This window comes from Bombina bombina, chromosome 11, assembly GCF_027579735.1.
Source record: "Bombina bombina isolate aBomBom1 chromosome 11, aBomBom1.pri, whole genome shotgun sequence".
Classification (NCBI taxonomy): domain Eukaryota; kingdom Metazoa; phylum Chordata; class Amphibia; order Anura; family Bombinatoridae; genus Bombina; species Bombina bombina.
This window is the reverse complement of record NC_069509.1, coordinates 43179770-43206474: the sequence shown is the minus strand read 5'-3', so window position 1 is coordinate 43206474 and position 26705 is coordinate 43179770. Positions and strand designations below refer to the sequence as shown.

The window sequence follows — 26705 nt, the reverse complement described above, 5'->3', positions numbered from 1 at the left end:
GAAAGTAATTTATCAGGTAAGCATAAATTCTGTTTTCTCCAACATTGGTGTGTCCGGTCCACGGCGTAATCCATTACTTGTGGGAACCAATACCAAAGCTTTAGGACACGGATGAAGGGAGGGAGCAAATCAGGTTACCTAAATGGAAGGCACCACGGCTTGCAAAACCTTTCTCCCAAAAATAGCCTCCGAAGAAGCATAAGTATCAAATTTGTAGAATTTGGCAAAAGTGTGCAGAGAATACCAAGTCGCTGCCTTACATATCTGATCAACAGAAGCCTCATTCTTGTAGGCCCATGTGGAAGCCACAGCCCTAGTAGAGTGAGCTGTGATTCGGTCAGGAGGCTGTCGTCCGGCAGTCTCATAGGCCAATCGGATAATGCTTTTTAGCCAGAAAGAGAGAGAGGTAGCAGTAGCTTTTTGATCTCTCCTCTTACCAGAGTAAACGACAAACAAAGATGAGGTTTGTCTAAAATCTTTTGTTGCTTCTAAATAGAACTTTAAAGCACGAACAACATCTAAATTGTGTAATAAACGTTCCTTCTTTGAAACTGGTTTCGGACACAGAGAAGGAACAACTATTTCCTGGTTAATATTCTTGTTGGAAACAACTTTTGGAAGAAAACCAGGCTTAGTACGCAAAACAACCTTATCTGAATGGAAAACCAGATAGGGTGGATTACACTGCAAAGCAGATAATTCAGAAACTCTTCTAGCAGAAGAAATAGCACCCAAAAACAGTACTTTCCAAGATAATAACTTAATATTTATGGAATGTAAAGGTTCAAACGGAACCCCTTGAAGAACTGAAAGAACTAAATTTAGACTCCAAGGAGGAGTCATGGTTCTGTAAACAGGCTTGATTCTAACCAAAGCCTGAACAAAAGCTTGTACATCTGGCACAGCTGCCAGTCGTTTGTGTAACAAGACAGATAAAGCAGAAATCTGTCCCTTTAGAGAACTAGCGGACAACCCTTTATCCAAACCTTCTTGGAGAAAGGAGAGAATCCTTGGAAATTTTATTTTACTCCAGGAGAATCCCTTGGATTCACACCAACAGATATATTTACGCCATATTTTATGGTAAATCTTTCTAGTCACAGGTTTTCTGGCTTGGACCAGAGTATCTATCACAGAATTCGAAAACCCACGTTTGGATAAAATCAAGCGTTCAATTTCCAAGCAGTCAGCTGCAGAGAAACTAGATTTGGATGTTCGAATGGACCTTGTACTAGAAGATCCTGTCTCAAAGGTAGCTTCCATGGTGGAGCCGATGACATATTCACCAGGTCTGCATACCAAGTCCTGCGTGGCCACGCAGGAGCTATCAGAATCACTGAGGCCTTTTCCTGTTTGATCCTGGCTATGAGCCTGGGAAGGAGAGGAAACGGTGGAAACACATACGCTAGGTTGAACGACCAAGGCGCCACTAATGCATCCACTAGAATCGCCTTGGGATCCCTGGATCTGGACCAGTAACAAGGAATCTTGAAGTTCTGACGGGACGCCATTAGATCCATGTCTGGAATGCCCCATAATTGGGTTAACTGAGCAAAGACCTCCGGGTGGAGTTCCCACTCCCCCGGATGGAAAGTCTGACGACTCAAATAGTCCGCCTCCCAGTTGTCTACTCCTGGGATGTGAATAGCAGATAGATGGCAGGAGTGATTCTCTGCCCGTTGTATGATCTTGGTTACTTCCTTCATCGCTAGGGAACTCTTTGTTCCCCCCTGATGATTGATGTACGCAACAGTCGTTATGTTGTCCGACTGAAATCTTATGAACCTGGCTTTCGCTAGCTGAGGTCAAGCCAGGAGCGCATTGAATATTGCTCTTAGTTCCAAAATGTTTATCGGGAGAAGCGACTCTTCCCGAGACCATAGGCCCTGAGCTTTCAGGGAGTCCCAGACCGCACCCCACCCCAAGAGGCTGGCGTCGGTCATGACAATGACCCACTCCGGTCTGCGGAAACTCATTCCCTGAGACAGGTGATCCTGGGTCAACCACCAGAGAAGTGAGTCCCTGGTTACCTGGTCTACTTGAATTTGGGGAGACAAGTCTGTATAGTCCCCATTCCACTGATTGAGCATGCACAGCTGTAATGGTCTTAGATGAATTCGAGCAAAAGGAACCACATCCATTGCTGCGACCATTAGTCCTATTACTTCCATGCACCGAGCTATGGAGGGTTGAGGAATAGAATGAAGAACTCGACAAGCGTTTAGAAGCTTTAACTTTCTGACTTCTGTCAGGAAGATCTTCATTTCCATAGAATCTATTATTGTTCCCAGAAACGGAACCCTTGTGAACTCTTTTCTATGTTCACCTTCCACCCGTGAGATCTGAGAAAAGCCAACACAATGTCTGTATGGGCCCTCGCTTTGGAAAGAGACGACGCTTGGATTAGGATGTTGTCTAGATAAGGTGCTACAGCGATGCCCCTCGGCCTTAGGACCGCTAGAAGGGACCCTAGCACCTTTGAGAAAATTCTGGGAGCGGTGGCTAAACCGAATGGAAGAGCCACGTGAAGGATGGAACTCTGAGGAAATTGTTTAATATCTTTAAATCCAGGATTGGCCTGAAAGTTCCCTCTTTTTTGGGAACCACAAACAGGTTTGAGTAAAAACCTAGACCTTGTTCCCCGGAGGGGACTGGGTTTATCACTCCCATCTTTGATAGGTCTCTTACACAATGTAAGAATGCCTGTTTCTTTATCTGGTCTGAAGATAAGTGAGACAGGTGGAAGCTTCCCTTTGGAGGAAGTCCCTTGAACTCTAGCAGGTATCCCTTGGAGACTATTTCTAGTACCCAGGGATCCGGAACATCTCTTGCCCAAGCCTGAGCGAAGAGAGATAGTCTGCCCCCTACCAGATCCGGTCCCGGATCGGGGGCTACCCCTTCATGCTGTCTTGGTAGCAGCAGCAGGTTTCTTGGTCTGTTTACCCTTGTTCCAGCCTTGCATGGGCTTCCAAGCGGGTTTGGGCTGGGCCGCGTTACCTTCTTGTCTAGCGGCAGTGGAGTTATTAGCCGGTCCGTTCTTGAAATTGTGAAAGGAACGAAAATTAGACTTGTTCTTAACCTTAAAAGGCCTATCCTGTGGGAGGGCATGGCCCTTACCCCCAGTGAAGGGTCTTACCCTTGAAAGGAATATTAAGTAACTTAGTCTTGGACGACACATCTGCCGACCAGGATTTTAGCCAAAGTGCCCTCCGCGCTACTATAGCAAAACCTGAGTTTTTCGCCGCCAATTTCGTTATTTGAAAAGCGGCATCCAATATAAAGGAATTAGCTAACTTTAATGCGTGAATTCTGTCCATGACTTCTTCATAGGAAGTCTCTTTCTGGAGCGACCTTTCTAGTTCCTCGAACCAAAAGGACGCCGCTGAAGTGACAGTAATAACACACGTAGCTGGTTGAAGGATGAACCCTTGTTGAACAAAAATCTTTTTAAGCAATCTTTCCAATTTTTATCCATAGGATCTTTGAAAGCGCAGCTGTCCTCTATAGGAATAGTTGTGCGCTTCGCTAGTGTTGAAACAGCTCCCTCAACCTTCGGGACCGTCTGCCATGCGTCCCTTCTAGGGTCTACTATGGGAAACATTTTCTTAAATATAGGAGGTGGGGCAAAGGGTACACCTGGCTTCTCCCACTCCTTATCCACTATGCTCGCTACCCTCTTGGGTATTGGAAAAGCGTCTTCGTGCACTGGGACCTCTAAAAATTTGTCCAATTTGCACAACTTCTCTGGTACTACCATAGAATCACAGTCATCCAGAGTAGCTAATACCTCCTTAAGCAAAGCGCGGAGATGTTCTAGCTTAAATTTAAATGCTACTATATCAGGTTCTGCCTGTTGAGAAATTTTTCCTGAGTCTGAAATTTCACCCTCAGACAGCCCTTCCCTCACAGCCAATTCCGATTGATGTGAGGGTAAAATAGATAAGGCATCATCAGCGTCTGATTGTTCATCCTTTTTTTATCTGTATTTAAAACTGAACAATCACACTTTCTCTGAAATGCTGGCAGTTTGGATAAAAGATTTGCTATAGAATTATCCACTACTGCTGATAATTGTTGCATAGAAATAAGCACTGGCGCGCTAGGTGTCGCCTGCGCGGGAAAAGCTGGTGTAGACACAGAAGGAGAGGATGTAGAATTATCCTCACTACCTTCATTAGATAAATTATCTTGGGCAACATTATGAAATGTAACAGAGCTGTCCTTATTTTGTTTGGACGCTATGGCACAATTATCACAAACACTCAAAGGGGGAACACATTTGTCTCTACACACACAGAACATAGGTTATCTGATGGAACAGACATGTTAAACAGATTTAGGCAGGCAAACAATGCAATAAAAACGATTTTAAACAAAAACGTTACTGTCTCTTTAAATAATAAAATTACACACTTTATTTCTGAATGTTCAAAAAACTATGAAGGCAATATCCGATTTTTATGAAATTTGGACCCCAGTGTCTTAATGCTTAGAAAGTATTGCACAGCAAATATGGAGACTCTAGCTCTTAAAACAAGCAAACCGGAGCTAATTGTTGGATTTAACCGTTTTTATACACTACAATCCCTGCTACAGTATTGCTGCAGCATTTTACCTTCCTTAGGGGTCAATCATCCACAGAAATAAGCCTTCTGGAGTCACTTTCTGAGTCACAGGACCCTATCTGCATGCACTGCCTTGAAATCAACTGCACAGCTGAAGCACCAAAATGAGGCTTCCTCCCTCAGCACACTAGAGTGAAGGGGCCTTCCTGACTAGATTTAGGTGTCTAAAACATGCCAGATCAATAAAAAAAAATGTTCCCAAGTGTATGTGAGCTTATAAAACAGTTCAAATGCCATGATATTGTAATAAAAACCAATCGATTTTGCCCCTAACAGTGTCTACCAGCATAAAAATCAAAAAGGGGAAGCCTGTTATCTTTTTTGCTGAGGTGAAAGAAAAATGGCTTACCATTTTCCCTGAGGGGAAAAATGACTGTCATCTAGCATTAGCCTGTGTTGTTAGAAGGAGACTAGTCATACCTGAAGCAGATGAGTCTGCAAACTGTTACCCCCAACTGAAGTTCTCTGGTTTCAACAGTCCTGCGTGGTAACAGCAATGGATTCTAGTTACTTGTGCTAAAATCATATTCCTCTTAACAGAAATCTTCATCACTTTTCTGTTGTAGAGTAAATAGTACAAGCCAGCACTATTTTAAAATAACAAACTCTTGATAGAAGATATAAAAAACTACAACTAACACCACAAACTCCTCACCATCCCCGAGGAGATGCTACTTGTTCAGAGCGGCAAGGAGAATGACTGGGGGGCGGAGCTAGAGGGGGAGCTATATGGACAGCTCTGCTGTGTGCTCTCCTTGCCTTTCCCTGTAGTGGAGGAGAATATCCCACAAGTAATGGATGACGCCGTGGACCGGACACACCAATGTTGGAGAAATAAATCCTAAAATAGCTACAATGTAATTATTAATTACATTGTAGCTATCCTATGGTTTATTTTACAGGTAAGTATTTAGTTTTAAATAGGATTAATTTATTTAATAAGAGTACTATTATTTAGATTTATTTAATTAATATTTAAGTTAGGGGTGTTAGGGTTAGTGTTAGACTTAGGTTTAGGGGTTAATAATTTTATTATAGTGGCGGGGGTGTAAGGGGGCAGGATAGGGGTTAATAAATTTATAATAGGTGGCGGCAGAATAGGGGGGGGGCAGGAAAGGGGTTAATAGGTATTATGTAGGTAGCGGCGGGGTCCGGGAGCGGCAGTTTAGGGGTAAACATATTTATTATAGTTGCGGCGGGGTCCGGGAGCAGCGGTTTAGGGGTTAACATATTTATTATAGTTGCGGCGGGGTCTAGGAGTGGCGGTTTAGGTGGTTTAATAACTTTATTTAGTTGCGGGGGGCTCAGGGGGCGCCGGTATAGGGGATAGAACAGTATAGTATAGTGTGAGTGCTTAGTGACTGGGGTATCAATAAAGCTGTAAAAAAGCCAAAGAGCAGCGAGATTGATGATTGATAACTATCACAGTCCGCTGCTCATCACCCAGTACTTGGTGCGCGGCTTTTTGACAGCTTTATTGATAACTTTGGCGAGTGTATTCAGGTCCGCGGCAGCGATGGTAGGCGAGCTTAGGCGAGCGTATTGGGCTGGCGAATGCAGGTAAGTAGACGGCTTCATAACTAGAGGCCAGTATATAAATACACCTTGTTTAAACTTTTTTTTTAAATTTTATTTATTTTTTAAAAGGCTACTTATTCCCATTGTTAAAAAAAATGACACAATGTAGGTTGTAAATAAGTAATATTATAAACTCTTTATTCATCATGTGTATCCATTTCGTCTTGGTCTTCTGTGGACACAGATACTTGTGTCTGTATTTCTCCCATCTGTAAATGGTGCTGAGGAGATTCACTTTTAGCCTTTTTCAAAGTGTTGTAATCTATAAATGTAAAGTAAGATGTTTAGATGTTTTTATATTGTTAATTTATTGGCAATCATATTTATCTTTAGTAACCCCTTGGCTGCTGGACAGCAGCAGCAGCATAACAATGTTTTGTGGCATTCTCTGGCAGTGAAGGGTTAAGATGATTATTTAGTCCAGTGGTCATGTGATCAAAACTAATTTCACTCTAAATCAATGCTCAAGGTAGATCTGATGTACATGGGAGAAAATGGGAACTGCTTAGTAAACTCAGATGAATGAGATGAGAGTACTAATGCATTTGTCAAGAAACAGTGCACATGCTTATTTATCAAATAAATAATTATACTGGCAAACTACAGATACTACGGTATGTATATATCATGAATTCATTGCAATGTGTATGTAATGAATCTCCATCACTTTAGACCAACCAGTGAAATTTTGAGTAATTTACCTGCACTTAAGAAAAAAACCAGCTGGAAACAATCACTATTTTTGCTGCAGTTTTCCATTGACTAGGTAATGTGGCCCTCAGAAGCTTTCCCTAGTACGACTGGCCTCCCCAGGGAGAAAGGATGACCTTTTGTACCACAAGAAAACAAAGATCCTGTGTTGTACCTTGCAAAATGCATGCACTCTCCTTTCATTCCTCACCAATTTAAAAATAATTTGATGGCAAATAAAAAAAAAGTTCATGTGTGTTCCTTTTGGGAGTATATGTGTTTAATATTTCACCCTTTAAGTCATATTGCAGTACATCAAAGTCTTAGGCCTAGATTTAGAGTTCGGCGGTAGCCGTGAAAACCAGCGTTAGAGGCTCCTAACGCTGGTTTTAGGCTACCGCCGGTATTTGGAGTCAGTGATTAAAGGGTCTAATGCTCACTTTTCAGCCGCGACTTTTCCATACCGCAGATCCCCTTACATCAATTGCGTATCCTATCTTTTCAATGGGATCTTTCTAACGCCGGTATTTAGAGTCGTTTCTGAAGTGAGCGTTAGACATCTAACGACAAAACTCCAGCCGCCGGAAAATAGCAGGAGTTAAGAGCTTTCTGGGCTAACGCCGGTTCATAAAGCTCTTAACTACTGTACCCTAAAGTACACTAACACCCATAAACTACCTATGTACCCCTAAACCGAGGTCCCCCCACATCGCCGCCACTCGATTTAAATTTTTTAACCCCTAATCTGCCGACCGCCACCTACGTTATACTTATGTACCCCTAATCTGCTGCCCCTAACCCCGCCGACCCCTGTATTACATTTATTAACCCCTAACCTGCCCCCCACAACGTCGCCGCCAGCTACTTACAATAATTAACCCCTAATCTTCCGACCGCAAAGCGCCGCCACCTACGTTATCCTTATGTACCCCTAATCTGCTGCCCCTAACACCGCCGACCCCTATATTATATTTATTAACCCCTAATCTGCCCCCCTCAACGTCGCCGACACCTGCCTACACTTATTAACCCCTAATCTGCCGAGCGGACCTGAGCGCTACTATAATAAAGTTATTAACCCCTAATCCGCCTCACTAACCCTATCATAAATAGTATTAACCCCTAATCTGCCCTCCCTAACATCGCCGACACCTAACTTCAATTATTAACCCCTAATCTGACGACCGGAGCTCATCGCTACTATAATAAATGGATTAACCCCTAAAGCTAAGTCTAACCCTAACACTAACACCCCCCTAACTTAAATATAATTTACATTTAACGAAATTAATTAACTCTTATTAAATAACTTATTCCTATTTAAAGCTAAATACTTACCTGTAAAATAAACCCTAATATAGCTACAATATAAATTATAATTACATTGTAGCTATTTTAGGATTAATATTTATTTTACAGGCAACTTTGTAATTATTTTAACCAGGTACAATAGCTATTTAATAGTTACCTAGTTAAAATAATAACAAATTTACCTGTAAAATAAATCCTAACCTAAGATATAATTAAACCTAACACTACCCTATCAATAAATTATTTAAATAAACTACCTACAATTACCTACAATTAACCTAACACTACACTATCAATAAATTAATTAAACACAATTCCTACAAATAAATACAATTAAATAAACTAGCTAAAGTACAAAAAATAAAAAAGAACTAAGTTACAAAAAATAAAAAAATATTTACAAACATCAGAAAATTATTACAACAATTTTAAACTAATTACACCTACTCTAAGCCCCCTAATAAAATAACAAAGACCCCCAAAATAAAAAATTCCCTACCCTATTCTAAATTAAAAAAGTTAAAAGCTCTTTTACCTTACCAGCCCTGAACAGGGCCCTTTGCGGGGCATGCCCCCAAGAATTTCAGCTCTTTTGCCTGTAAAAAAAACACATACAATACCCCCCCCCCCAACATTACAACCCACCACCCACATACCCCTAATCTAACCCAAACCCCCCTTAAATAAACCTAACACTAAGCCCCTGAAGATCTTCCTACCTTGTCTTCACCATCCAGGTATCACCGATCCGTCCTGGCTCCAACATCTTCATCCAACCCAAGCGGGGGTTGGCGATCCATCATCCGGTGGCTGAAGAGGTCCAGAAGAGGCTCCAAAGTCTTCCTCCTATCCGGCAAGAAAAGGACATCCGGACCGGCAAACATCTTCTCCAAGCGGCATCTTCGATCTTCTTGCATCCGGTGCGGAGCGGGTCCATCTTGAAGCAGGCGAAGCGGATCCATCCTCTTCTTCCGTTGTCTCCCGACGAATGACGGTTCCTTTAAGGGACGTCATCCAAGATGGCGTCCCTTGAATTCCGATTGGCTGATAGGATTCTATCAGCCAATCGGAATTAAGGTAGGAATATTCTGATTGGCTGATGGAATCAGCCAATCAGAATCAAGTTCAATCCTATTGGCTGATCCAATCAGCCAATCAGATTGAGCTCGCATTCTATTGGCTGATCGGAACAGCCAATAGAATGCGAGCTCAATCTGATTGGCTGATTGGATCAGCCAATCGGATTGAACTTGATTCTGATTGGCTGATTCCATCAGCCAATCAGAATATTCCTACCTTAATTCCGATTGGCTGATAGAATCCTATCAGCCAATCGGAATTCAAGGGACGCCATCTTGGATGACGTCCCTTAAAGGAACCGTCATTCGTCGGGAGACAACGGAAGAAGAGGATGGATCCGCGTCGCCTGCTTCAAGATGGACCCGCTCCGCACCGGATGCAAGAAGATCGAAGATGCCGCTTGGAGAAGATGTTTGCCGGTCCGGATGTCCTCTTCTTGCCGGATAGGAGGAAGACTTTGGAGCCTCTTCTGGACCTCTTCAGCCACCGGATGATGGATCGCCAACCCCCGCTTGGGTTGGATGAAGATGTTGGAGCCAGGACGGATCGGTGATACCTGGATGGTGAAGACAAGGTAGGAAGATCTTCAGGGGCTTAGTGTTAGGTTTATTTAAGGGGGGTTTGGGTTAGATTAGGGGTATGTGGGTGGTGGGTTGTAATGTTGGGGGGGGGGTATTGTATGTGTTTTTTTTACAGGCAAAAGAGCTGAAATTCTTGGGGCATGCCCCGCAAAGGGCCCTGTTCAGGGCTGGTAAGGTAAAAGAGCTTTTAACTTTTTTAATTTAGAATAGGGTAGGGAATTTTTTATTTTGGGGGTCTTTGTTATTTTATTAGGGGGCTTAGAGTAGGTGTAATTAGTTTAAAATTGTTGTAATAATTTTCTGATGTTTGTAAATATTTTTTTATTTTTTGTAACTTAGTTCTTTTTTATTTTTTGTACTTTAGCTAGTTTATTTAATTGTATTTATTTGTAGGAATTGTGTTTAATTAATTTATTGATAGTGTAGTGTTAGGTTAATTGTAGGTAATTGTAGGTAGTTTATTTAATTAATTTATTGATAGGGTAGTGTTAGGTTTAATTATATCTTAGGTTAGGATTTATTTTACAGGTAAATTTGTTATTATTTTAACTAGGTAACTATTAAATAGTTCTTAACTATTTAATAGCTATTGTACCTGGTTAAAATAATTACAAAGTTGCCTGTAAAATAAATATTAATCCTAAAATAGCTATAATATAATTATAATTTATATTGTAGCTATATTAGGATGTATTTTACAGGTAAGTATTTAGCTTTAAATAGGAATAATTTATTTAATAAGAGATAATTAATTTCGTTAGATGTAAATTATATTTAAGTTAGGGGGGTGTTAGTGTTAGGGTTAGACTTAGCTTTAGGGGTTAATCCATTTATTATAGTAGCGATGAGCTCCGGTCGTCAGATTAGGGGTTAATAATTGAAGTTAGGTGTCGGCGATGTTAGGGAGGGCAGATTAGGGGTTAATACTATTTATGATAGGGCTAGTGAGGCGGGTTAGGGGTTAATAACTTTATTATAGTAGCGGTGCGGTCCGCTCGGCAGATTAGGGGTTAATAAGTGTAGGCAGGTGTCGGCGACGTTGTGGGGGGCAGATTAGGGGTTAATAAATATAATATAGGGGTCGGCGATGTTAGGGCAGCAGATTAGGGGTACATAGGGATAACGTAGGTTGCGGCGGTTTACGGAGCGGCAGATTAGGGGTTAAAAAAAATATGCAGGGGTCAGCGATAGCGGGAGCGGCAGATTAGGGGTTAATAAGTGTAAGGTTAGGGGTGTTTAGACTCGGGGGAAAATGTTAGAGTGTTAGGTGCAGACGTAGGAAGTGTTTCCCCATAGGAAACAATGGGGCTGCGTTAGGAGCTGAACGCTGCTTTTTTGCAGGTGTTAGGTTTTTTTTCAGCTCAAACAGCCCCATTGTTTCCTATGGGGATATCGTGCACGAGCACGTTTTTGAGGCTTGCCGCGTCCATAAGCAACTCTGGTATCGAGAGTTGCATTTGCGGTAAAAATGCTCTACGCTCCTTTTTTGGAGCCTAACGCAGCATTTGTTTGAACTCTCGATACCAGAGTTAAATTTATGGTGCGGCCAGAAAAAAGCCAGCGGAGCGTTAACAGCCCTTCTACCTCCAAACTCCAAATCTAGGCCTTAGGGTTTAGGTCAATGTTTATCAACTCCATTTCTTAGGGCACACCAACAGGCCACATTTTTATGATAGATGAATTAGAGCACAGGTGAAATAATCAGCTGATCCCTAACCATAGTTACAAACCTGCACCCATCAGCATATTATTTCACCTGTGCTCTAGTTCAGATATCATGAAGATCTGGGCTGTTGGTGTGCCCTAAGGTCTGGAGTTGAAAAACACTGGACTAAGAACATGAACACACCAGCTCTACCTGTTGTTTCCAGCACTTGATTGTCTTGGTCAGTCTGATTAAAATCACGTTTTCTTTTCTCTTTTCCTATAATTAATAAAGAAAAAAAAATAAAAATGAAAGCCTTACAGTGTTGGCCACATGCTGCTGAGGTGTTTATCCTATTGTTAATACAGTTATGGAGAATTTGTAAAAAGCATTTCTGGGCATTCATTGGACAGCTTTATTCATCAAATTAATTTAAATGCACCATGTTTCTTATGGGCACCCTAAAGAGACACATAAATGATAAACATGGTAAATCCTGTAGTCAAGAAATAGTTTTATAAATTCTGTGCAAAATGCGTTTTCTGTAGCAGAACAGATATGCACAGGACTCAATGAGAATAATCTGAGGTGTTAAAGTGGTGCAAAGAAATGTAAAATCCATATGAATAACTTATTTTTATTCGTTAAAGGGACAGTACAAATATTTTCCCTTAATATGTTCACCATTTTGCAGCATATAAAATGTATGAGAAATAGCTAATGTATGCTTTTTTTTGCAAAATAAATAGCTAGATTTGCTCTTTCAAACCACAGCCCATCAAAATAGGCTTGGTTTGCTGACAGATCAGATCTTGTTATCTTATTACTCAAATGCTTCCCTTTCTTAGCTCTATCTCTGTATAATACTTAGAACGAACAAATGAAAATGAACGTTTAGAGCATTATGGGAAAGCTACCTCACGTTTGCATTGCAGAGAAGCTTTGCACTCACAAGAGGTCGCTTCCATAGGCTCCATTGGGTAACTCGCGCTCATGCTATGACACAAGGCTGAGAACCTAGCGCGGCAAAGGGGGTAAGTTGCACAGCAAATGTTAAATATATACTCTATGTGTATAAGCATATACATATACATTTCTAGGAATAACACAGTTCCCATAGACCTCAATGTAAAGGCACCGCACAACCGCACAATGTAACCCCTCATAACTGCTTTGTGCAGTTATTCAAAATTTTCTTTCATGATTCAGATAGAGAATACAATTTTAAACAACTCTCCAATTGATCGAAATTGCTTTATTATCTCTGTATCCTTTGTTTAAGAAGCAGCAATGCTTTACTGGGAGCTATTTGAACGCATTGTGTGAGCCAATAACATGAGGCAAATATGTGCAGCCACCAATCAGCAGCTCCTGAGCCTACCTAGATATCCTTTTCAACAAAGAATACCAAGAGAACATAACACATTAGATAATGGAAGTAAACTGGAAAGTTGATTAAAATCACATGCTCTATCTGAATCATAAAAGACAACATTTGGGTTTCATGTCCCTTTAAATTAGCCAGTTTGACAATCATTTTCTAAACTTAACTGTAAAGGACTATTCTGCTGCTCCGAAAATAAGCTGATAATCATCATCATTGCTATGGGAACCTATATGCTATATACATATATATATGCAACCGGAACCGGAAGTGACGTAACTTAAAGATTGTTGTAATAACCCGGAAGTGGATCTTGTAAACTTCCAGGGTCACATTAACCTAAACAGGAAATTATGTCAGTTTGGCGCCTTTTTTACAGGAAGAAGGAGGTACCTGTTTGTGTTTCACTCTATTTAGGCATGGTTTGTGTGTGTTATTTGTGTTCTGAAGAAGGGGAGTTTTGTTCCCCGAAACATCAATAAATTTGACTAAATTGTTTTGAAGAAAACCTGGTTTGCCTTTGATTTTGTTGAAGCTTGCTGTATGTACACAGAGGGACCGGGTGGTTGACCCAAGGAGGGCGGAATGCAATTTTAAACAACTTTCCAATTTACTTTTATCACCATTTTTTGTTCTATTGGCATTCTTAGTTGAAACCTAAACCTAGGAGGTTCATATGCTAATTTCTTAGACCTTGAAGACTGCCTCTAATCTGAATGCAATTTTACCACTAGAGGGCATACGTTCATGTGTTTCATATAGATAACATTGAGCTCATGCACGTGAAGTTACCCTGGAGATAGCACTGATTGGCTAAAATGCAGGTCTGTCAAAAGAACCGAGATACGGGGGCAGTTTTCAGAGGCTTAGATACAAGGTAATCACAAAGGTAAAAAGTGTATTATTATAACTGTGTTAGTTATGCAAAACTGTGGAATGGGTAATATAGGGATTATCTATCTTTTTAAACAATAACAATTCTGTAGTTGACTGTCCCTTTAAGCATCACTCCATGCTTTAATAAAGATGAATAGCTTATGTCCTCCAAGTGTATGGAGACTCAATTGGTACTTAAGTAAAAATGATCAGTTATCCATATCACTAGATGCATTTTGTGCTGTGTGACCACTATACTTAAACAATGATTCTAGTAAAAGTTAGCATAGGTTTTGTAAAACTTATTATGCAAAGACTCATAAGGTTATTGGTCATGTGCACAGGCATCACCTTACTACACAACAATAATGATGTCACCCAAAGTGTTACTGCTGCCATCTAGAGCACAAGTGAGTCTGGGAAGCACATGCACATGACGTGCAGCTCCATGCACATGACCTGCAGCACCATGCACAAGACCTGCAGCACCATGCACATGACCTGCAGCACCATGCACAAGACCAGCATCTCCATGAACACGACCTGCTGCTACATGCATATGCACAACACCTCCAGCTACATGCACATGCACCTCCAGCTACATGCACAAGACCTCCAGCACCATGCACAAGACCTCCAGCACCATGCACAAGACCTCCAGCACCATGCACAAGACCTCCAGCACCCTGCACAAGACCTCCAGCACCATTCACAAGACCTCCAGCACCATACACAAGACCTCCAGCACCATGTACAAGACCTCCAGCTACATGCACATGCACAACACCTCCAGCACCATGCACAAGACCTCCAGCTCCATGCACAAGACCTCCAGCACCATGCACAAGACATCCAGCACCCTGCACATGACCTCCAGCACCATGCACAAGACCTCCAGCACCATGCACAAGACCTCTAGCACCATGCACAAGACCTCCAGCTACATGAAAAAGACCTGCAGCACCATGCACAAGACCTCCAGCACCATACACATTACCTCCAGCAACAGGCACATGGCCTCCAACACCATGCACAAGACCTGCAGCACCATGCACAAGACCTCCAGCACCATGCACATGACCTCCAGCACCATGCACAAGACCTACAGCACCATGCACAAGACCTCCAGCAACAGGCACATCACCTACAGCACCATGCTCAAGACCAGCAGCACCATGCACAGAACATCTAGCACAATGCACAGGACCTGCAGCATCATGCACAAGACCTGCAGCACCATGCACAAGACCTCCAGCAACAGGCACATGACCTCCAGCAACAGGCACATGACCTCCAGCACCATGCACAAGACCAGCAGCACCATGCACAAGACATCTAGCACAATGCACAGGACCTGCAGCATCATTCACAAGACATGCAGTACCATGCACAAGACCTCCAGCTCCATGCACATGACCTCCAGCTCCATGCACATGACCTCCAGCAGTATGCACAAGACCTCCAGCACCATGCACAAGACCTCCAGCACCATGCACAAGACCTCCAGCTCCATGCCAAGACCTGCAGCACCATGCACAAGACCTCCAGCTCCATGCACAAGACCCCCAGCAGCATGCACAATACCTCCAGCTCCATGCACATGACCTCCATCACCATGCACAAGACCTCCAGCACCATGCACATGACCTCCAGCAACAGGCACATGACCCCCAGCACCATGCACAAGACCTCCAGCAACAGGCACATGACCTGCAGCACCATGCACAAGACCTCCAGCTCCATGCACTAGACCTCCAGCACCATGAACACGACCTGCTGCTACATGCATATGCACAACACCTCCAGCTGCATGCACAAGACATCTAGCACAATGCACAGGACCTGCAACATCATTCACAAGACCTGCAGTACCATGCACAAGACCTCCAGCACCATGTACAAGACCTCCAGCACCATGCACATGCACAATACCTCCAGCACCATGCACAAGACCTCCAGCTCTATGCACAAGACCTCCAGCACCATGCACAAGACCTCCAGCACCATGCACAAGACCTCCAGCACCATGCACAAGACCTCCAGCACCCTGCACATGACCTCCAGCACCATTCACAAGACCTCCAGCACCATACACAAGACCTCCAGCACCATGTACAAGACCTCAAGCTACATGCACATGCACAACACCTCTAGCACCATGCACAAGACCTCCAGCTCCATGCACAAGACCTCCAGCACCATGCACAAGACATCCAGCACCCTGCACATGACCTCCAGCACCATGCACAAGACCTCCAGCACCATGCACAAGACCTCTAGCACCATGCACCAGACCTCCAGCTACATGAACAAGACCTGCAGCACCATGCACAAGACCTCCAGCACCATACACATTACCTCCAGCAACAGGCACATGACCTCCAGCACCATGCACAAGACCTGCAGCACCATGCACAAGACCTCCAGCACCATGCACATGACCTCCAGCACCATGCACAAGACCTACAGCACCATGCACAAGACCTCCAGCAACAGGCACATCACCTACAGCACCATGCTCAAGACCAGCAGCACCATGCACAGAACATCTAGCACAATGCACAGGACCTGCAGCATCATGCACAAGACCTGCAGCACCATGCACATGACCTCCAGCAACAGGCACATGACCTCCAGCAATAGGCACATGACCTCCAGCACCATGTACAAGACCAGCGGCACCATGCACAAGACATCTAGCACAATGCACAGGACCTGCAGCATCATTCACAAGACCTGCAGTACCATGCACAAGACCTCCAGCTCCATGCACATGACCTCCAGCTCCATGCACATGACCTCCAGCAGCATGCACAAGACCTCCAGCACCATGCACAAGACCTCCAGCAACATGCACAAGACCTCCAGCTCCATGCCAAGACCTGCAGCACCATGCACAAGACCTCCAGCTCCATGCACAAGACCCCCAGCAGCATGCACAATACCTCCAGCTCCATGCACATGACCTCCATCACCATGCACAAGACCTCCAGCACCATGCACATGACCTCCAGCAACAGGCACATGACCCCCAGCACCCTGCACAAGACCTCCAGCAACAGGCACATGACCTGCAGCACCATGCACAAGACCTCCAGCTCCATGCACTAGACCTCCAGCACCATGAACACGACCTGCTGCTACATGCATATGCACAACACCTCCAGCTGCATGCACAAGACCTCCAGCTACATGCACAATACCTCCAGCTACATACACAAGACCTCCAGCTCCATGCACAAGACCTCCAGCTCCATGCACAAGACCTCCAGCTCCATGCACAAGACCTCCAGCACCATGCACAAGACCTCCAGCTCCATGCACAAGACCCCCAGCAGCATGCACAATACCTCCAGCTCCATGCACATGACCTCCATCACCATGCACAAGACCTCCAGCACCATGCACATGACCTCCAGCAACAGGCACATGACCCCCAGCACCATGCACAAGACCTCCAGCAACAGGCACATGACCTGCAGCACCGTGCACAAGACCTCCAGCTCCATGCACTAGACCTCCAGCACCATGCACAAGACCTCCAGCTCCATGAACATGACCTTCAGCACCATGCATAAGACCTGCAGCACCATGCACAAGACCTCCAGCACCATGCACAAGACATCCAGCACCATGCACATGACCTCCAGCACCATGCACATGACATCCAGCTCCATGAACATGACCTCCAGCACCATGAACATGACCTCCAGCACCATGAACATGACCTCCAGCACCATGCACATGACATCCAGCACCATGCACATGACCTCCAGCAACAGGCACAAGACCTTCAGCTCCATGCACAAGACCTCCAGCATCATGCACAAGGCATCCAGCACCATGCACATGACCTCCAGCAACATGCACATGACCTCCAGCTCCATGCACATGACTTCCAACACCATGCACAAGACCTCCAGCAACATGCACATGACCTCCAGCAACATGCACATGACCTCCAGCACCATGAACAAGACCTGCAGCACCATGCACAAGACCTCCAGCTCCATGCACAAGACTTCCAGCACCATGCACATGTACAAGACCTCCAGCTCCATGCACATGCACAAGACCTCAGCACCATGCACATGCACAAGTCATCTCATTGCGTCATGTGAATAGTAAGACATATCACAAAAACTTGATAACACTTACTAGAATCATTTTTTCATGCACATTGCAAACGTACTTATAGTCAGTTGCATTTCAGATGTAACTTTTAACACAATGACAGTGACCAAACCCCAAACCGGAATTGCTCCTCCATATAAGAAAAGTGGTGGGTGGAGTGTGAATATTTTAAAAAAAAATTGTAGCAAATAAGTGTTTATCTGTTTAATATAGTTCAGACTCTGCTGACGTTAAATCTATTAGAAGACTGCAGAAAAATGTTGTAATTGCAAATTGTTTACTGTCCCTTTAAGGGCTTGTGCTCCAAAAAGTATCAATACTCATTGTAGCATGATAATAAATACGTGTTTCTCTGTTTTATCTGACATTATACAGACAATCAGCAGAGTGCTGCAGGTAACTTTATTCTCAGTGTTGATGTTGATGCCTCAATATACAGCGATATAGAGATCTTCTACAAGAATACGAGGAACTCACATTCCAATGTAAACATAATCAATGATTATAAAGAATTTAAAAGTTATGTACTCACCTTTTTGTAAAGAAAGATCTGTCATTTCTGTATTTGAGGAGAAAAGTACAGTATTATCATAGATGTATATTTAGCATAATAGTTTAAAGCATCAAAGATCTGATACTGTTCTAAAGATAAAAATGGCTTCTGTTTTAATATATGAGAGTAGGGGAAATATATTACAATTAAATACATTATACAAAGAATAATCATGGAGAAATTATCTGTCTGTCATCCATCTATCTATCTACCTATCTATCTATCTATCGCCTAGATTTAGAGTTCTGCGTTAGCCGTCAAAAGCAGCGTTAAGGGGTCCTAACGCTGCTTTTGGCAACCCGCTGGTATTTAGAGTCAGCCAGGAAAGGGTCTAACGCTCACTTTCAAGCCACGACTTTTCCATACCGCAGATCCTCTTACGCCGATTGCGTATACTATATTTTCAATGGGATCTTCCTAACACTGGTATTTAGAGTCATGGCTGAAATGAGCGTCACACCTCTACCGACAAAACTCCTAACGCCCATGGAAAGGCTGTAGTTAAGAGCTTTCTGGGCTAACGCCGGTTTATAAAGCTATTAACTACAGTGCTCTAAAGTGCACTAACACCCATAAACTACCTATGTACTCCTAAACCAAAGTCCCCCCACATCGCCGCCACTATAATAAATATTTTTAACCCCTAATCTGCCGACCGCATATCGCCGCCACCTACATTATCCCTATGAACCCCTAATCTGCTGCCCCTAACATCGGCAAAACCTATATTATATTTATTAACCCCTAATCTGCCCCCCCAATGTCGCCGCTACCTAACTACATTTATTAACCCCTAATCTGCCGACCGGACCTCGCCGCCACTATAATAAATGTATTAACCCCTAAACCGCCGCACTCCCGTCTCACAAACACTATAATAAATAGTATTAACCCCTAATCTGCTCTCCCTAACATCGCTGCCACCTAACTTCAAGTATTAACCCCTAATCTGCCGACCGGACCTCGCCGCTACTATAATAAATGTATTAACCCCTAAATCTAAGTCTAACCCTAACCCTAACACCCCCTAACTTAAATATAATTTTAATCTAACGAAATAAATTACATCTTATAAACAAAAGTATTCCTATTTAAAACTAAATACTTACCTGTAAAATAAACCCTAAGCTAGCTACAATATAACAAATAATTATATTGTAGCTATTTTGAGCTCGCATTCTATTGGCTGATCGGAACAGCCAATAGAATGCGAGCTTAATCTGATTGGCTGATTGGATCAGCCAATCGGATTGAACTTAAATCTGATTGGCTGATTCAATCAGCCAATCAGATTTTTCCTACCTTAATTCCGATTGGCTGATAGAATCCTATCAGCCAATCGGAATTCGAGGGACGCCATCTTGGATAATGTCACTTAAAGGAACCTTCATTCGTTGGGTAGTCATCGGGGAAGAAGGATGTTCTGCGCCGGAGATCTTGAAGATGGAGCCGCTCCTCGTCGGATGGATGAAGATAGAAGATGCCGCTTGGATGAAGATGTCTGCCAGTCCGGATGTCCTCTTCTGCCAGGATAGGATGAAGACTTCTGCAGGTCTGGATGTCCTCTTCTGCCCCATCGGATGAAGACTTTGGCCCGGCTGGGTGAACACGACTCAAGGTAGGGAGATCTTCAGGGGGGTAGTGTTAAGTTTATTTAAGGGGGGTTTGGGTTAGAGTAGGGGTATGTGGGTGGTGGGTTTTAATGTTGGGAGGGGTTGTATTTTTTTTTACAGGCAAAAGAGCTGATTACTTTGGGGCATGCCCCGCAAAAAGCTCTTTTAAGGAATGGTAAAAGAGCTGATTACGTTTTAATTTAGAATAGGGTAGGGACCTTCATTATTTTGGGGGCTTTTTTAAATTATTAGGGGGCTTAGAGTAGGTGTAATTAGCCTAATATTCTTGTAACCTTTTTTTATTTTTTGTAATTTAGTGTTTGTTTTTTTTGTAATTTAGTTTAGTTTATTTAATTGTATGTAATTGTAGGTAATTTATTTAATTAATTTATTGATAGTGTAGTGTTAGGTTTAATTGTAACTTAGGTTAAGATTTATTTTACAGGTAATTTTGTAATTATTTTAACTAGGTAGCTATTAAAAAGTAAATAACTATGTAATAGCTATTGTACCTAGTTAAAATAAATACAAAGTTGCCTGTAAAATAAATATAAATCCTAAAATAGCTACAATATAATTATTCATTATATTGTAGCTAGCTTAGGGTTTATTTTACAGGTAAGTATTTAGTTTTAAATAGGAATACTTTATTTAATAAGAGTTAATTTATTTCGTTAGATTAAAATTATATTAACTTAGGGGGGTGTTAGGGTTAGGGTTAGACTTAACTTTATGGGTTAATACATTTATTATAGTAGCGGCAAGGTCCGGTCGGCAGATTAGGGGTTAATACTTGAAGTTTGATGGCGGCGATGTTAGGGAGGGCAGATTAGGGGTTAATACTATTTATTATAGTGTTTGTGAGACAGGAGTGCGGCGGTTTAGGGGTTAATACATTTATTATAGTGGCGCCGTGGTCCAGTTGGCAGATTAGGGGTTAATAAGTGTAGTTAGGTAGCGGCGACGTGGGGGGGGCAGATTAGGTGTCGGCGGTGTTAGGGGCAGCAGATTAGGGGTTCATAGGGATAATGTAGGTTGCGACGGTGTACGGAGCGGCAGATTAGATGTTAATAATATAATGCAGGTGTCAGTGATAGCGGGGGCGGCAGACTAGGGGTTAATAAGTGTAAGGTTAGGGGTGTTTAGACTCGGGGTACATGTTAGGGTGTTAGATGCAGACTTATAGAGTGTTTCCCCATAGGAAACAATGGGGCTGCGTTAGGAGCTGAATGCTGCTTTTTTGCAGGTGTTAGGTTTTTTTTCAGCCAAAACTGCCCCATTGTTTCCTATGGGGGAATCGTGCACAAGCACGTTTTTCCAGCTTACCGCTACCGTAACCAACGCTGGTATTGAGGGTTGAAGTGTCGGTAAATTCGGCTCAACGCACCCTTTTTGGAGCCTAACGCAGCCCTTCAGACAACTCTAAATACCAGCGTTGTCTTAAGGGTGCGTTGGGAAAAAAAGCTGCGTTAGCTACGCGGATCTTTACCGACAAAACTCTAAATCTAGCCGTATCTATCTACAGTATCTCACAAAAGTTAGTACACCCTTTACATTTTTTAAATATTTTATTATATCTTTTCATGTGACAACACTGAAGAAATTACACTTTGCTACAATGTAAAGTAGTGAGTGTACAGCCTGTATAACAGTGCAAATTTGCTGTCCACATAAAATAGATCAACACAGAGCCATTAATGTCTAAACTGTTGGCAACAAAAGTGAGTACAACCCTAAATGAAAATGTCCGAATTGGGACCAAAGTGTCAATATTTTGTGTGGCCACCATTAATTTGCAGCACTGCCTTAACCCTCTTGCGCATGGAGTTTACCAGAGCTTCACAGGTTGCCTCTGGAGTCCTCTTCCACTCCTCCATGACGACATCATGGAGCGCTTCCCCACCTTCCGTTTAAGTATGCCCCAAAGATGCTTAATAGGGTTTAGGTATGGAGACATGTTTGGCCAGTCCATCACTTTTACCCTCAGCTTCTTTAGCAAGGCAGTGGTCATCTTGAAGGTGTGTTTGGCGTCATTATCATGTTGGAATACTGCCCTGCGGCCCAGTCTCCGAAGGGAGGGGATCATGCTCTGCTTCAGTATGTCACAGTGCATGTTGGCATTCATGGTTCCCTCAATGAACTGTAGCTCTCCAGTGCCAGGCAGCACTCATGCAGGCCCTGACCATGACACTCCCACCACCATGCTTGACTGTAGGCAAGACACATTTGTCTTTGTACTCCTCACCTGGTTGCCGCCACACATGCTTGACACCAGCTGAACCAAATAAGTTTATCTTGGTCTCATCGGACCACAGGACATGGTTCCAGTAATTCATGTCCTTAGTCTGCTTGTCTTCAGCAAACTGTTTGCAGGCTTTCTTGTGCATTATCTTTAAAAGAGGCTTCCTTCTGGGCGACAGCCATGCTGCAAATTTGATGCAGTGTGCGGCGTATGATCTGAGCGCTGACAGACTGACCCTCCACCCCTCCAACCTCTGCAGCAATGCTGGCAGCACTCATACATTTATTTCCCAAAGACAACCTCTGGATATGACGCTGAGCACGTGTGCACTCAACCTCTTTGGTCGACCATGGCGAGGCATGTTCTGAGTGGAACCTGTCCTGTGAAACCGCTGTATGTTCTTGCCCACCGTGCTGCAGCTCAGTTTCAGGGTCTTGGCAATCTTCTTATAGCCTAGGCTATCTTTATGTAGAGCAACAATTCTTTTTTTCAGATCCTCAGAGAGTTATTTGCCATGAGGTGCCATGTTGAACTTCCAGTGACCAGTATGAGAGAGTGTGAGAGCGATAACACCAAATTTAACACACCTGCTCCCCATTCACACCTGAGACCTTGTAACACTAACGAGTCACATGACACCGGGGAGGGAAAATGGCTAATTGGGCCCAATTTGGACACTTCCACTTAGGGGTGTACTCACTTTTGTTGCCAATGGTTTAGACATTAATCGCTGTGTGTTGAGTTTTTTTGAGGGACAGCAAATTTACACTGTTATACAGGCTGTACACTCTCTACTTTACATTGTAGCAAAGTAGTATTTCTTCAGTGTTGTCACATGAAAAGATATAATAAAATATTTACAAAAATGTGAGGGGTGCCATCACTTTTGCGAGATACTGTATCTATCTATGTATCTATCTATCTATCTATCTATCTGTCTATCTATCTTTCTATCTACATATACAGGCTAGAATTCTAGAGGTAATAAATCATGTTACTGATAAAGGAACTAAATGAAAGTCTCGAAACTTATAAATGAAGTCATGAAATGAAAGAGACAATTTTGCCACCATACAGAATATCACAGTATTCTAGGTTTGGATGGAAGTTTCAGGTGAAATGCTGGTGTTATACTTCAATAACACATATTGTCATTTAACCACAAGGTTTATACAGTGGTTACTTACTTATTATTCATATCATAAGGACCATGTTTTATATTAACACTCACTAATCTTTTAATTGCAACAGCCCAGATTCACTATAACACAATTAAAGCTAATACAACTTATTTAAAGACCTTCCAATGCAAGAGTAAGGTGAGAATATTGCTTACAACAGATAGTAGCATTCATCTCAGTGCAGCCTAGTTACGTATAGCAAATTTAGAAAGAGATGTAGCGTGCAGCATCCAGTGTCTAGACTCAGTTAATTTTCTGTTTATTGTGGCTAAAATAATGCTATAATTATTGCCATATAGGAGCTAAAGAAAATCACCGTATTTATTTTTTTATAATAACTAAACTAACTCTTTGCTGTCCTATATTGGGTACACAATCCCCTATTTATTTCTCTTCTGTGACTAATATATTACTGTATGTATTGTCTTACAATGGATACAATAATCATCTATTTCTTGGCATATCGTGGCTAAAATAACTATATTTATTGCCACATTGTGTCTAAAATAATTCTATATTTATTGTCCTACTGCTTAACTGCCAATAGTCCTGGAACTTTATTAGATAATATTTAAAAAAACAAAATTTATGCTTACCTGAAAAATGTATTTCTTCAAGATGTGGTGAATCCACGGGTTCATCTTAATTACTTTTGGGAATACCACTCCTCGCCAGCAGAAGGAGGCAAAGAGCACCACAGTAAAAACTATTAAGTATCACTTCCCTACCCATAACCCCCAGTCATTCGACCGAAAGTAAATGGAGAAAGGAAAGTAACACAAGGTGTGGAGGTGACTGAGGTTTACTCAAAAACCTAAAACAATTACTTAAAAAAACAAAAGGTGGGTCCATGGATTCACCACATCTTGAAGAAATAAATTTATCAGGTAAGCATACATTTTGTTTTCTTCTAAAGATGTGGTGAGTCCACAGGTTCATCTTAATTACTTTTGGGAACCAATACCCAAGCTAGAGTACACAGATGAATATGGAGGGATAAAAAACCAGCATGCCTAAACAGAAGGCACCACCGCTTGAAGAACCTTTCTCCAAAAAAATCTGTAAAATGTTGCAAAAGTATGCAAAGATGACCAAGTTGCAGCTTTGCAGATCTGCTCCATAGAAGCTTCATTTTTGAAAGCACAAGAAGAGGCTATGGCTCTGGTGGAATGAGCCTTAATCCTCTCTGGAGGTTGATTCCCAGAGGACTCATAGGTCATGTGGATCACACTCCTCAACCAAAGCACTAGAGTAGGGGCAGACACCTTCTGACCTCTATACTTCCCAGAAAAACGAAAAAATAAAGCGGAAGACTTCTGAAAGTCTTAAGTCGCTTCCAAGTAAAACTTAAGAGCACGAACCACATCCAGATTATGCAGCAAGTGCTCCTTATCTAAAGAAGGCTTCGGACACAGGGAAGGAACAACAATTTCCTGATTAATATTCTTAGTAGATACAACCTTGGGAAGGAATCCCAACTTAGTACGAAGAACAGCCTTATCAGCATGAAAAATTAGATAAGGAGTATCAAACTGTAAAGCGGAGAGTTTAGATACTCTCCGAGTAGAAGAAATAGCCAACAAGAACTAAACTTTCCAAGACAAAAGTTTAATGTCAAGGGAATGCATCGGCTCAAACGGATGCCATTGTAAAACCCTAAGAACAAGATCAAGGCTCCAAGGAGGAGCAATCCCCTTAAACACCGGCCTAATTCTGACCAAGGCTTGACAAAAAGACAATGTCCGGCACATCTGCCAAACGTTTGTGCAAAAGGACTGATAAGGCCGAAATTTGACCCTTCAGGGTACTAACAGACAAGCCTTTCTCCAGACCCTCCTGAAGAAAGGATAATATTCTTGGAAACCTAACCTTATTTCAAGAATATCCCTTAGCTTCACACCAAAAAATATATTTCCTCCATATCGTATGGCAAATCCTTCTAGTGACCGGCTTACAAGCCTGGATCAGTGTCTCAATCACTAACTCTGAAAACCCCCGCTTAGATAGAATCAAGCGTTTAATCTCCAAGCAGTCAGCTTCAGAGAAACAAGATTTGGGTGAAGAAAGGGCCCCTGAAGAAGAAGATCCTTCCTTATGGGAAGATTCCACGGAGGTAAAGTTGACATAACCACTAGATCTGCATACCAGATTCTCTGAGGTCAGGATGGAGTGATTAGAATCACTGATGCTCATTCCTGTCCTATGCGTGCAATTACCCGAGACAGGAGAGCAAACGGAGAAAACAGATAAGCCATCTTGAAGTCGCACGGAACTACCAAGGCGTCTATCAGAGAGGCCTGAGGATCCCTTGACCTGGAACCGTACATTGGAAGCTTTGCATTTTGGCGGGATGCCATAAGATCCAACTCCGACATTCCTTATCTGGATACCAGTTTGGAGAACACTTCTGGATGGAGTTCCCATTCCCCCGGATGGAAAGTCTGCCTGCTTAGAAAATCCGCTTCCCAGTTGTCTTCCGCCCACTGAATGATCCAAGACACCTCTCTCATAGCTAGGGAAATTTGTGTCCCCCCCTGATGGTTGATGTACGCTACTGATGTTATGTTGTCTGATTGGAATCTGATGAACTGGTTCGAGGCCAACTGAGGCCAGGCTAACAGTGCATTGTAAATTGCTCTCAACTCCAGGATGTTGAGCAGCAGTTTAGACTCCTCCTGAGTCCAAAGACCCTGAGCCTTGAGGGATTTCCATACTGCCTCCCAGCCCAGCAGGCTGGCATCTGTAGTCACTATCACCGAAGATGGTCCCCGAAAGCAAGTGCCCCGGGACAGTTGATCTCGAGAAAGCCACCAATGAAGAAAATCCTTTGTCTTCTGATCCAACACTATCTTTGGAGAAAGATCCAGATAATCTCTGTTCCACTGATTGAGCATGCATAACTGCAGGGCTCTCAGATGAAAACGAGCAAATGGCTCAATGTCCATGGCTGCCACCATCAGTACAATTACCTCCATACACTGAGCAACTGAAGGACAAGCTGTCTCCTGAAAGACTTGACAAGCCAATAGGAGCTTGACTGTTCTGGTCTCCATCAGGAATATCTTCATCAGGACAGAGCCTATGATCGTCCCTAAGAACTTTTGTCGCTGGAACCAGAGAACTCTTTTCCACATTTACCTTCCACCCATGAGACCAGAGGAAGGACAGTAACATCTCTGTGTGAGATGCTGCCTTTGGAAAGGAAGGAGCCT

At 42.8% G+C, this 26705-nt stretch overlaps 1 protein-coding gene across 6 annotated transcripts in view; it reads right to left on the bottom strand.

Annotated features, from left to right (window-relative positions):
- Positions 1-6324: 6324 nt before the first annotated feature.
- Positions 6325-26705, bottom strand: part of LOC128642123 (uncharacterized) — a 163783-nt gene continuing 143402 nt past the window's right edge. For 5 of the 6 annotated variants that reach the window (XM_053694795.1, XM_053694800.1, XM_053694796.1 and 2 more), the window contains 3 exons: positions 18437-18463; positions 11724-11789; positions 6325-6465 (listed from right to left, as the gene is read on the bottom strand). In XM_053694795.1, the coding sequence (XP_053550770.1) occupies positions 6341-6465; positions 11724-11789; positions 18437-18463 (218 nt within the window). In that variant the 3' untranslated portion in view covers positions 6325-6340. The remainder of the gene's footprint in view (positions 6466-11723; positions 11790-18436; positions 18464-26705) is intronic. The other variant, XM_053694797.1, reaches the window with a different exon arrangement.